At 41.1% G+C, this 14329-nt stretch overlaps 1 protein-coding gene across 1 annotated transcript in view; it reads right to left on the bottom strand.

Annotated features, from left to right (window-relative positions):
- Window positions 1–14329, bottom strand: part of MRTFA (myocardin related transcription factor A) — a 45914-nt gene that overhangs the window by 9802 nt on the left and 21783 nt on the right. Inside the window, exons 3-5 of the mRNA XM_032689339.1 lie at window positions 2557–2612; window positions 909–984; window positions 70–231 (exon numbers count right to left, since the gene is read on the bottom strand). Coding sequence (XP_032545230.1) covers window positions 70–231; window positions 909–984; window positions 2557–2612 — 294 coding nt within the window. The remainder of the gene's footprint in view (window positions 1–69; window positions 232–908; window positions 985–2556; window positions 2613–14329) is intronic.

Genomic DNA, 14329 nt, shown 5'->3' with positions numbered 1-14329 from the left:
GGTGAATTGATAGTTAATCACAGCCACCTGTGGAAGATGCCCTCAGCACAGATCCTCCTCTGGCCTTACCAATAATAGCTTCCTTCAGGCTCGATTCCACAGGCAAGATGTTCTTCTCCACCAGCTCCATGGGGCCTGGCCTCTGCGCTATCTTCTCATTAAGGTCATCTGCCAGTCTGGCTCTCTTCAGCTTCAGCTGCTTAGCCTGCAAGGAGGGTTCAGCTGAGGTCTCTGTTTGGGGGAAAGTAAATAAAATGGCATAAATCCAGCAACGGTCAACCCATGCCCTTCAGCAGTATTTTAATTCTATTCAGAAAGGTAACTGTAGATAACAGTAGGTAACTGTATAGAAAAATGGTTGCAGATAACAATGGATAACTATGCACTATAAAGATATGTTAGATACTATGTATATTTAAGTTATCAGGATTACTACAGTAGCCCTTGTGACTCCAGAATAAGACAACTTTACTGTTCTCAAACTGATGTCACCCAATTCTCATTCATCTTTTCCTTTCCGGTTGTGTCCAAAGATGTGCTGCTCAGCAGCAGCACAGCACTCCCTCTCTTATTAAAATAGATCAATCTGCCTCACTTCCTCCTGGATGTTTCACAGTGTCTTAGCTTAGTAGAAGAGCAATTCATGGTGATTCTATTTCATTGTTGCTCAGCTACACAAAACTGCACAATTTGAATTCACATACAGATTCTTCTGAGAATAATCTCCAAGCAAGCAGAGTTGAATCCCTCCCAAGGAATCATGCAACAGGCATGATCTTCTGCCCACTCCCAAGTGAAAGGAAGACTTGGGAGTCACAATAGAAAAGCTGTTAAAAATAGAAACCTGTTAAATAAGTAATTATGATAAAGTTTATTGTCAATGTTGTCATGTTCAGCACGTGCCATACCTTCCAGAATGTGCATCCTAACCAGCTCTGATCTCTCTGGCCGGGACCGGATTTTCCGTTTCAGATAGTCCTCTGTCTGTAGCAAAAACAGACAAGCAAGAACCAATTTCAGTTGATCAGACACAGGAGTGAGGTAATCTTGAATGGCACAAGGAAGAGAAAGAACCATCTTTAGTCGTTACTGAGATCTAAATAAACACAGAATAGAGAAGGGGCCTATCTCCTGTGCCAGAGCACCGAGACAATGAGCTTACTCTAAAGATGACCTTCTACTGTAATCACCTCAGTCTAATTGCACAACATGGCTCCACAAACAGAAACTGGAAAGGACTTCTTCAAGAGCTAAAGTCCTCTTTTCCCCTTTTATGCACCACCACTAACTTGTGTCAGGGTGAAATTCATGACATTTCTTTTTACATTAAAGATAAATCCATTGGTTCCATTGTTCACAGCAAACACTTTCATGTACTGCTGGCATTTAGGACTGACTTGTGGTTTGGTCATACTCTTCAGTTGTTTAAAGATATGTTATTTGTTAAGCTCAAGACCCCCTGCAGCCCCTTGGTGGGCAGAAGCTAAATACGCATTTCACTTCCAGAGCTGCTTTTAGCTCTGTCTTTGGCGCATGCATTACAGAGCAATGTACAGAGATGACCCTGATGGGCTGAACATGTTACCCTTTACACAGCCCAGGAATGGGAAGCTGGAAGCAGTGGGTAACAAACTGGGAAGTACTGGCCATCAGGATGGCCTTCAGAGAAAAAAAAATTAAAGTCAGTCAGAAAACCAACCAACCACAATTGGTCAATTGCCCACACCAAAATATTAATTTAATAAGAATGTTTCAGGAAAAAAGAGGAGAAATAAGCAAAAGCCTTTGGGTCACTGGTCTTAATGCAAGGTCCCCTGTTCCAATCCTTCCACAGTTTAAAGGGCTAATACTCCCTTACAGGTCTTAATCGCAGCTGTTCTTTTTTTTATGTTGCTTTCACTTTTAAAACAAAACTTAGCCTTGCAGTCATAACAGGTTTCATTCTGCTGGAGGCTAATGATAAAAAAAATATCCCCAGAGGCCTTTTGAGGAACAGAAATCATCAAGAAACCCCCTAGTTAGCAAAGGTGCTGTATGAAGTGTGATGCCTGGCTTCCTCTTTCCATAGAGCCAGAAGTCTCTGTAATTTCAGCATCACAAGATTTTTGAGGGATCCTCTCTGTTAAATTTTCAATTTCTAATGTCCTAGATACGCAATTGCACGTGCAGTTAACAGAAAACCTTTTCTCCAAGGTAGAACTGAGCTCAACATGGTAAGAGCACTTAAGGGCAAAACAGACACCATAAAAACAGAAATGTAAAGTGTATGGACAGTGGGAAAGAAGAGTATCAGTGACTTCCAGAAAGAAGACTCCAGGGAAAATCCAGGCACCATATTCAATTGGTTTTAGGCACAACCAGTTCACTGAGGGTTAACCACCACCACATGCAAGCTACAGAATATCACCCAATACACCTCTGACTGTGCAGTGCTGTGTTACATCCAGAATATGAACAATTCCCTTCTACATCTCATTAACAGCTACTGGATGCCCAAAACATAAGACATGCTATTCATGACTTTCTGAAAACATTGAAGATTATATTGCATCTTACCCTGGCCCGCTCCAAACTCCTTCTTTGTTCATGAAATGCAGCTGGACTTTTCAGAGCTGTTGAGAGGAAAAACATTTGGAGAATGAATTAGAATGATGGAAGTTCTCTCACCTCACAACCCTTTCAGGCCAACTAAGTTAACAAATACACCACAGCAACTGCCTCCTGCATCTTCCAACACACGGGACCAGATCTCCAGCTGGCATAAAGCAGTGTGAATTGACATACTCCATTTGACAGCACAGGAGATGCAGGAACTGACCTGAAGTTTTTGTGGGCTGTTAGAGTCTAATACAGGTACCCTTCTAGTCAAACTAACCATTGTTCACAAAGTCGGGTCCAAGAACATGAGTCAAAACCAGCCCCCCCCAACAAAAGTCTTTTTACAAGCTTCAACAGAGAGTAAGATATCCAGGACCCTTAAGAGAATGATTCTGAAACACTGAAGAGATACATGAAATGGTTGGAAGGGTGGAGGACAATCCTAATGAACTGTAAATCCTCTTTACTATCTTTTGATGTCAAAGGAAGCTCCGAGTCTCCCCTTAATCTGCACCTGTGTTTTGCGTACATGGAAGGGCTAGCTGCAAATTCTGCAGGTCCACAGGACATATATATTGCTCCATGGAAGAGAAACTATCGTGAGAACAAGAACAGTTGGACAGGAAAGCACATCTGTCTGCTGACAGAAAACCACAACTTGAGGAATTAACAGCAGCTCTCCATATAACAGACTTCTCGCCCCCTCGGGCCCTGTATAAAACCAGAGCCAAAACGGATCATGTTTTAAGAAACTGATCCTCTGCTGTCCAGGACCGCACTAACCCTGGAGGAATCTCTCACTCTGCCTGGCTCCTCTGGAGCACACAAACCTCACGTCCCACAGTAAGACCAGAGAAAGAGGGTGACAACGGTAAGTGTCACTAGCTCCTCACAGTTTCCCTGAAGCTGCAAGTAGCTTGTTTTTTTTTAAACAATCACATTGTGGCTTGTATTGAGAACTAGCTGAAGGGGCCATAATAATTTCTTTTCATATTTCTGAAATACTCACATTTTAAACTAAACCGAATAGTTAAAAAACTTTAGCTTTAAAGGTAAGTTGCACATCTTTTAAAGACAGAAAACTAAACTTGTGCAGTTAATAGCTCCAAAGTATTGTATCTAGGTCCTATGAAATATAATCTGTTCATGTTATTTTTAAATTAAGACCAATGATTAAGTATTTCTCAAATGTAACTTCATAATGAAATCTCAAAAGACTATTCAAAAATAAAAGCCCTTGCATAAATGCAAGGTAAGAAACTACTCCTAATGCATGTGTAGCCTTCCAAACTCTTTCCTACAGAATGAAACAGAGTAGCCACAGATAAGGTGTTAGGACACATATGTTCTGTGTAACACAGACAGAGTCCCTCTAGGTTCACATCAATGGGCTAAAAAGTAGAATTTACTCCAAATGGCACAAATTCTGAACACACCACAGCATCATAGATGGAATTCAGACTACAGAAGTGAATGAAGAATAATCTGTAGAATAAATTAACAATAACTGAAAACTAACCACAGTGAGTATACAGACCCCTACAATAATGGGGCAAATAGTTCCTGTTCAGATTAGTTTCATACAATCTGCTTATGGATAGAAATAACCAGAGAAAGTTGCACAAGCTGTGAAATGCATTTTGAGATAAACCAAAGAGATATGGTAGGGATATGGTTTTGCAATAACTAGAAAAATAATGCAAAAAACTTCACTGGCTAGTTGAGGCATCAACTAGGCCTCAGGCACAGCTGATGCAGGCAATGAGGCTTCCTGGGCAGTCTGGCCATCACACTTCATTGAAGAGCAAGAAACAAATAATACTCTTTTCCAGTCAAATGAACTGTTTGTGAATATGCACGTGTCTGAACTTAAACACACATTTCATTGTATTTCACAGAAGAGTGAAATAAAAGCTCAGGTACACCTGGGAAAGACAGCATGCAATATATAAATCTGCATAAACATCTACCCTGGATACAAGTGAAGCAGGACTCATCTCGAGTCTTCAAAAGCTCTCTACCACCAGAATGTGCAGGCACGGCAGTAATTCTTTGCTCTCTCCCTCCTGCCTACCTCTGCTGTCAGTATGAGACAGCAGATGACCTTTAAGTGACATTTCCCTGACCACAGCTAATGGTCAGAAAAGTCAACTTCAGGAGTTCAGCTGGTGTCACAGGTAGTCCAGGAAAATTCTTGCAATACAGAAGAACAAAGCGAGAAAAGAATCCCTGAGCAGGAAAACAGAAAAACCCTCCCCCAAAACACATGCCCATTAAATAGTAAGCAATGCAGAGCTGCTATAGGAACGATATGTAAAAAACAATTTCAGTCTGTCGTGACTAGTCCTCTGGAAACGTGCACTGAGATGTGGCTCTCTGGGCTGGCAACATGACAGAGGACTTCATATTTGAGCTCTGAAAATGTCAAGAGGGCACAAATCCTTCACTGCTTCCCTCAGCAATCTAGGATAGGGCAGACATGTCATAAGAGGGTGTCTACTGTAAAATCATACTCCATTTGAAGTTAACTAAGCCTTGCACATTTTTCTGGCTCTGAAATGACTACTTAGTCCAGAGCTGTGGAGCAACTCAGTTAACTCGACTATAGCAAATGAAAGAAAAGGAAAAATATAATCCTTTGAAGAACTTTGAAGCAGTAAGGCTCTGGATAAGCTCTACAGGAAACCCATAGTGCAGATATGCCCCTTTTCCAGCTCCTACCACTGCCCTTCCTGGCCACTTAGCACTGATCCCTGCAAAACTATTCCTGTCCCCCATTACCTGTCTGACTTGCTCACCGAAGTGCTGCTTTATCCATTCTACCCAAAATTACCCAATAAAGCCATAACAGCTATTCTGGCTCATTCTGACAGTGCACCTAAATGAGTGGCTGAGCTGGTGGAGCAAATGCTTTGCTAACCAGGTGGGCACAGGGCAGCATTTTTATCACTGAGACAGGTTCCATGTCCATAGCTCTTGGTACCTGAAGCAGCAGATACGACCACAGATGGTTAGGGATGAAGAAACTCCAATCACCTGATGCTTTCTGACTGCTCAGGCTGGATAAAATATACTAAACTATTCCTTACAGTAGTTTGTCTAACCTGTTCTTGGGAGAGCTCTCATGAAAAAAATGCAATATTATTGCAGAGAAATTATCCTGGTGCATAGATGTCCTTACTATTTAAAAACTTTCTGAATGCCTAACTTACATTTCCCTTCCTCCCTTTATTTCCTGCCTTACCTGAAATCATTACAGAGAATGATTTATTCTCTTCCTCTTTGCATCTATCCCTAGATATTTGAAAACTTTGGTTCTCCTACAATCTTCCATTACATAAAATGACCAAAGCCAGCTAATTCAGCCTCCCCTTACAGATAACACTATCCAGACCTTTGCTTGTTTACTCTCTTTTCGACTTCCATTTGATCGCATTTTTCTTGAAGTATAGTGTCCAGAACTGGGTAGATATTCCAGCCTAGACTTTATCAGCTTTTATAGAGTTAAATGATTATTAAATAACACTTCTCAGTTATATGTTCCAGCCAGTTTGCTTTTTTTTGTGTGTACATAAAATGCATAATGTTCACTTGTGCTTGTTTCACAAACCATGAAAGGTCTCCAATCCTATTCTACAGAGCTGCTACCTAGTGAGCCGTTCTCCATCCTCAATTCATGCCACTGACTTAGCATCACAAAACGTAGACATTCTGCCTTTCTCTTTGGTTTTATCCCATATCCATTCTTGGCTTCTCCAAATACTGTGAGTCCCAATCCTGTCTTCCTCCCACCCTACTAACCCACAAGCTTAATAAACATGCAGACTGTTCCTTCGTTTAGGTCAGATTACTGAAAATACTAATTTATGTCAAACACTGATCTTCTCCCTTCCCACTCCACCCAAAAGCCCTGCTTAGCACACCCTCCCAGTCTAACACCAAGCCTTTATTCCAGTACTGTTCCCTCACCAGTTGCATAGGCAGCTTCAATAGTTCCAGGTTGCTTCCAAGAACATCAGGCAAGCCTGTCTCAAGCACCTTACTAAATCCAAGAAGTGCAAAAACATATTTAACATCCTGACTTCCCTGGGAGGCAGTTCAACAAATATTTAGTCTGCTGGTAGGTCCAGCTTAAGTACTGATCTTTTTTTCTCCCCTTTCCCATGTCCCATGTGTTTCTGCCTTGCCTTTGATGCTCCAACTGTACTTGCACTGCACAGGGAGCCCTACTATGGAACTATCGCCACGAAGTAACTCCAGCACCTTCCCATGGCACTTGCCCCTCCCCAGAGTTACCTTGGTTTGAATCCTGGATCCAACTAACTAGCTAACTTTGAGTGAGCCCCTGATGAGAACAGAGTGCTGCCAGAGGCCTCGATGATCTCTGAGGTCTTTTCCAACCTAGTTGATTCTGTCAAAAAAACCCACCAAACTTGCCAAACTACAACTGTAGTATTAGTTGTTGAGTTTTTGTTTCCCATTGTATGCAGAAAAGAAATAGTTGAGAATGCAGAAGTAACTTCTGCAATGCCCAATTTCAGCCAGGTGAACCTCCTGCCTGCCTTTGATTTTGTTTCTACATGATATGTATGTGGTGTTTTCAGCAGCGGCAAACTGCAGTTACACTTCTGCCCTGGTTCCTGTACCTAGGCCTGGGATAAGGCACGCTAGCCCTCGGTTATGCTGACAAAACCGTTTGAGGACTCAGATCACAGCTGTTTTGAAAGAGTTATTTTAACCTGGACTGGTATGCTGGTGTAGAGCATGGCTCCACAAATAATAGCGTCAGCAAAGCTGAGCACAACTGCCCTGCCAGACCAAGTCAGAAATGAGAGGTTGGGTTTAAGGCCAGCACTGCAGCAGGAGCCCCCACGCTGCTGAACCACAGCCCCCACATCTTCAAGTTGTCCCATTCTCCACAGGAGAACAGCCTGGTTTTACAAATGGCCGAACAAGCACTAAAACTGGTTCAGTGACAGAAGGGACAATAGCATCACCAATGGGGTTTGGGACAGCATAGTCCAGCAGGTGCCCTTCACTGAGTTGTACATACTTTTGTCCCACTTGAACAACTGTCTGGCAGTTTGCAACATCTGCTGTCAGAAGGATGAGCTTTATCCCTCACCTTTAGATGACTGACAGCAGGACATGATTTTCCTACCACAGACAGGTTAGCTAGCAAGAATCTCCTGAAACTCCAACCACATACAGCCTATTTTTTTAGTCTCTCTGCTGCTTGTTGTGGAGCATTTTGATGCTGCATCTCCAGAATTCCTGAAGCATTAGTATCTTTGTGGTCACACCCTTAGCTACCATGAGAAATCTCTCTGCAAATCAATGATGCAACTGTTTTGTGCCTCCACCCTGCTTCAAAAATGTTGCAGCTATACATTGCAACAACTGTCCTTCCATCTGACCCCCCCCCAAAGCTAAGCAGCAGCACACAAGACCATCTACACTGATGCACACCTTTCCATACAAAGCACAGAGATGAAAGTTGCCGATCTTTGCTTCAAAGCAATGTATTAATTCCTATGAAACTGGGTCCAAAACTGCAATGCATGATTTCAGTGTTCCCTCAGTCCAAGCCACATTTTGAAGATGGCAAAGTGTGAATGAAACATAGAATCATAGAATGGTTTGGGTTGGAAGGGACCTACCTTAGAGATCACCTCGTTCCAACCCCCCTGCCATGGGCAGGGACACCTTCCGCTAGACAAGGTTGCTCAGAGCCCCATCCTTGAGCCTGACCTAGAGATACTGCTGCAAAGCACCAAACTGGTGCTGTTATAAACAGACTGAATCAAGGCCCAGGAATCAAACCCAAATCTCCAGTATAACAGCAGAGACAAAAATCTGGGCAAAATGGCTCAAAACTTTACTGTTCAGGGTTTACCCTGCAGTGTGCAAAAGCAGATTTTAGCTCTACTTTCAAATATATTCATATGCAGATCTTCAGGTTCCTGTTACCTAGTGTGAGAAATAAGTGGAATCAGAATTAGATTGAGACACTGAGAACGAAACACAGTAGGGGAAGGGGACTGGCCCAGCTGCTAAGAAGAAGAGGTCAAAATATCCATATACCCTGCATTTACTTATGTAGCTGACAGAAGACACTGAGGTTTGAAAGGAACCAAATACAGGGAAGAAAGAAAGGCAAAAGGATCTACACAGATCCTCACAGCTCAAGTGTCTTGGGTGGGAGGAGAGGCTGCAAAGCCTTCTGCAATCAGTAAGATCACTACTCAAGGCTATCAGACTTGTAGACTGACAGAAGAGAGGCAGCACATGAGCTTTCAGCTAAATTCAGAATACTGAGTCAAATACTTTGCTCTTCAGTTAGATCCATTCCTAAGGGAAAAGAAAAATCTTCCCTTGCTATGACAAAGAGAAGATTGTGTCACGTCCAAACCCAACTTCAGACACACTGATTTAATTCAGAACAGCAGAAGGCCTTCTGCTGCAGCTACTCCCCCCTGCTCTCAACCAAATTCTGGTTACTAGCTCTTGTTTACTATTCTTTCGTAAAAAGATGAAATAAAGTGCTGCAAATAGGCTTGATGACTTCCTCTGTCGGTTCAGGGTGGGGCTCCCAACCCATAGCATTTGGTAAGAGACACAAAACTTGAACCACAGAGCAAGGCACTTTCTTTCTTCCTCGCTCCACCTTCACCCCACCTCCAAAAAGCATTTCTCATAGCATGAAAGAAAAAGGTATTCAAAAACAGGGTCATGTACACAGAAGGGACTGTCATCTTGCTAGTGGGGCAGTATCAAAGAGCAGTATGCTGTAGAAATATGAAAAGGGGCTGGGGAATACACAGCTGAGAGAAGAGATTTCCATCAGCACCCTTTTCTCCATTAGCAGCTCCAGAGAGTTTCACATCCAGTACACACATCTGATCATATTCGAGAATTCTTGCTGATATCATACCCCGACATTGGTAAGTGACCTTGGATTAAGGCTAAACTATGAGTATCAAGTTAAGGATAGGAAAAGAAGCCACAACTGGTAAATTGTGATTATTCAAATCCCAAAATACATAAACTCAGAAAATTAAAAATTAAGATTAACCTAAAAAAGCCACTCCAAATATATTTATGAAGGTAAGAAAGCACATCTCTGGCACCCAAACAAATGCAGCTTTGCCCTTCAATGACACCCTTCAATAACAATGTTATTGTGATCAAAGAATTACGAGTGTTCCTAGTCCCAAACAGAACAAATGCTGGAGAAAGGTTCTTTCCCATGTTGTTACTGTTGCCAGCACTGCCAAAGCATGGCATTACAGCTACAGTGTACAGCTTTACCAAGTCTTCCCTACTACTAAGCTGCTCCAATCAACACAGATAGAGTCCCGGGCTGTTTTGGAAGCCAGAGCTGAAGTCCTGCCTCCCTGACACCCTACATCATAGAGCCACCCCTTCTCATGGATCAACACTCATGAGCCTGCACAGTGTACAGGGTCATGGAGATGTTTTTCCCCAAAAAAGCCACTTTCCAGGTCCCTGAATCGGGCTTGCCCTGGCTGCACAAGCACACGTACAGGTGGAACTGTGGTACCCTGCCTCTGCCCAGCTCGCCATGGAAACACCACCGGCTGAGCTGCTTCCAACGCCTGGACCAGACACCACTCCAGAGCCCACATTCAGCAAAACTGTCAGTAACTGTATTAAGCAGCATATCCCTTATGATGCAGTTTAAGATTTTCATTAACTCTGTGAAAAGTCTGAAGAATAAATTTGTCATAGTAAACATTATTGACAAAAAGGGCTAAGATTTTTCAAGGTCCAACACTTAGTTATTTTAAAATCTAACAGATATGTGCAATTTCTCTGAAAGTTCATCCCCTTTAGGAGCAAGATGGAAATTGTCACCCATGGTAACAGTTATCAGATCTGTGGGTGACTATGGCTACGGCTTTGTGTCAAAAAACATTTACAGCAATTACAGATAATGTATAACCTGCTTCGTCCATTGCCAGTAACTCTTGGCATTCAAAAGACTCCCTAAACACTGCAATGAAAAATAAAAAAGGTAAAGCTTCACTACAATTAGGATTATACCATGTCCAAACTGAAGAAGAAAAGGGAGACGAGCTTCTACCAGAAACCCTTTGATCCATGCATTCCTAGACCACTTTTCATGCCTGTTTCTTGGATGGATATTTAGCCTTTGCAAACTCTTCTGACAGCTTTCTGAAGTGTCCAGGGTAGGGAAGGTGTGAGGCCACAAAAAGGAGAGACCATTTCCAGGGAATAAGTAAGAATGAACCTAAGACAACTGCGGGAATATGACAGGAAAAAAACTGCATTACATATCAGACTTTATTCCCCCAGATTATTATGTTTCTCTTGCAACTGGCAGAGTTAAATCTTTTATCATGGCAGGGATCAAGGACTAAATGCAGCCTATCAAACACCTGAGCACAGACTTTTCTGTCTGCAATTTCAGAAAGGGCAAACAGCACATTTCCATTACTAACACAATGAACTTTACTACTCTGATCATGTCTTATTATTCACCGATTACATAAACACATGGAAAACATAGAGACAGATATTTAAAAATAAAACAAACTAGATGAAGTTATTAGGCCTCTGACAATGAGACTCTCAGCTTAAATATACAGACTCCTTCTACACACAAAGCCTGAAGGCTTTGAAACTGTGCTTCAAGAAAAGAGATCAAAGTCAAATAACCACCAAATAATTCCTGGGAAAGAAGTTATAGGCAGATGATCAAACTAAAATAAAACCAGTTACAGATTTCTGTGCAACATGCCAGAAACAGAAATAGAGCTGCAAGCGTCCTCTAAGCCTTTTTTGTTGTTTTACAATACCTGCTTAGTGTTTCAGTCTTACTTTCATAGCATGACATTGAATATATTAAAAGTCTAGATGCAGCTCCTGTATTTGAGGTCCTGTGCTATCTCCTATACCACTGTAAACCAGGAAACAGCAAAGAGGTTAAACAGAGTATTAAAATAAATTGTTATTATTTTTAGATCTTAAAGACTTTACAGGTTTGGACATTTTATTAAACAACTCTGGGAGTTAACAATATTTACAGTCCATACATTTGTTTTTAACTCCTTATCCTAAATGAAAGTACAACTTATAAATATGGAAGTGAAGCAGTTGTCAATGGGCAGAATAGCAGACACTAGATGGCAGGGAAGTAAAAATTTGTATTTTTGCTTTGTTACTATAAATAAGATTCCATAAAACTGTAAGGAATGTCACTACAAAGACCTGATATGTAAAGCAGTGAGAGAATGACGGGGACACATTACATAGCAGGAAGAGCTATTTCAGGGTGTTTAAGCAATTGCTTTAGCTGCAGTTCAAATATAACACACAACAACCTTGAAATGTCGACTGTATAGCCACACTGCAACAGTAAGGAACCAGTAAAACTCCACACAGGCATAGCAGGTCATCTATCCTAGCCTTTACGTGGAAGTCAAAATATAGCTGAGGTATTAAGAATTGCACCTGAAGTCATCGGCAGGACGACAGAACAGTTCGTGCCATGAAAAATACTACACATTAGATAACTGTGTATGTTCCAACAGCTTACTGCCTCTCCTTTCTTTGACATACATAAAAAGATGCTCCTCCTTTGCAACTAACAGTTAAACAATTTATAAAACTAGTTTTCTTCTTTTGTTTTGTTTCTGACATTTAATATGTTCTACTGTAGATATTGTGTGTAACAGGAGCCAAAAGTTGACTATATCCTCAATTGACAGGTCTCCTTCAATTACAGCACATATACTAAATTGACCAGCTTCATAATAAGAAGTAAGAATAAATAAGAAAATATGAGCATAAATATTAAATATAGAGCCATACAATTAAGTTGGAAGTGCATAATTTTCATCAAGTATTTAAAAAACTATTTTTTTTAAAGGTGGGAAGTGATTAGACTATCAGGTAAAGGCTAAAGCAGAAATAGTATTTCTACTACACAAACAGAAGTGTGTATGCATAGTCAAATTTGGGGGTTGAGATGTTAAAGTCTAAAGGTATGGTTTAACTTTAGAAACTCCCAGGTGGAAAGCATTTTGCTTCCTGAAATCAGTACCTCAAAGATCCTTGGTTTTTTGTGATGGTAGCTATGCTGGATGTAGAAGACCAAATATAAGCTTTGTCAAGATGATGAACCACACTGATATGCCAAAGCATAACCTATGTTCTGTATCCTTAGATCACCAAGTGACCCCAGTAAATGGCAATTCCTGTAGAATTTGTCCCCAGCAACGTCTCAAAGATACCAAAAAAGCAAATACTGCATTGTAGTTTTATAACAAATATTACATTTTCTCTAATAACCTTATGGTCACAAAAAAATGCAGCTAGTGATATGAGAGACCTAATCAGATTATAATCATTAGACTGTCTGCTGTATAACAATCATTTCTAATCATGTGACACGATGCAATTGAACCATGGCACACTCTCTTCATGTAGTCTGAAGATAAAATACACTCTACTCCGGAGAACCTGAAACACAGCAGCACAAGATTCACAAATCTTGTGCTCTGAAACACACTCAAACATCTACCAGGCTGCACATCCAAGTGGAAAACCACATTGGAGTGTTGTTAACAGACCTATGGCATGGAAACACTTCAGCACCTGTAGAAGCAGTCACATTAGAAAACCAGCATAAACTCCATACTTTTTGGATCTAGAGACAGCCATGCACTCTGTATATACTGCATCCCGGAACATAAACATACAGTCAGAGGAGTTGGATGTGGGCACAAAAACTGGCAAACATCAGATACACTGAAGTGAAAAAGGAGCTCCTGGAAATTCTCAGCCTGTACAGAAGCCACCTTCCCTCTAGCTCTCAGTCCAGACAGTGCCCTTTCCAAAGGTTGCCTGTGTCATCTTTCAGATACTCACAAAGCACTGCTATAGAGCAACACAAGGCACATTACCAGAAATTATCTACTTCTGCTTCATCTGCTTCCATAAATCTGATGGTCAAAACAGCTTTCCTGCACGATTGTGCCACACGACAACCTTGCATGCTTGCCTACATTTTGTGTTTGCAGCCAGAAGCCAAAGATCACAATCCTGATGGATAAAACAAAGGGCATGTGAAGCTTTAAATCTTGCAAAAGAGAAAAAGAGGCACATATTTTGCATAGCAGAGTATTGCTACATTTGCCAAATGTCTTTCCCCTAAACATTTTTGCTGTTTTAATTGAAGATATTTTCCACATATCTTTCTACTCAGATGTACGTTAGCTACTGTTTTGAACATTCTTTTCAAGGGTGAAAAATGGGGTGCTTAATACTCCCCAAAAAAACTTACAATACCTGTAACCTTTAAATTCAACACTGTAAAAAATGACAGCATCTGACTGTTCTTCTACAGCATGACAGAGTTCAAAGAGTTGAGCACAGACAGCAGATTTTGTTTAACTTGCATTTTGTGAGGACAAGAAGATGAAAATCATCTCTGCATAGCTACAAAAAAATGCAAATAGCAAAAAAGCTTGTCTATTTGCACTGTTAGAAAACAGGCCAAAACCTGAATAAACATAAAAACTCAGCTCTCCTTTTTTCAAGATACAGTCATTCTAGCTCTAATCACAGGTACGTCAGATGCAGGTGAAGACCTGCTTCCCACCTCTTTTCTATGGGCAATTGAGAATTTTAATCTTCAACTAATGAATCCTGCTGCTAGGGAAAGGTTACACAAAGTGGTAAC

This window comes from Chiroxiphia lanceolata, chromosome 5 (genome assembly GCF_009829145.1).
Source record: "Chiroxiphia lanceolata isolate bChiLan1 chromosome 5, bChiLan1.pri, whole genome shotgun sequence".
In the NCBI taxonomy this organism is placed as follows: Eukaryota; Metazoa; Chordata; class Aves; order Passeriformes; family Pipridae; genus Chiroxiphia; species Chiroxiphia lanceolata.
The sequence above is the reverse complement of the archived record's forward strand: the minus strand, read 5'-3'. Positions and strand labels throughout refer to the sequence as shown.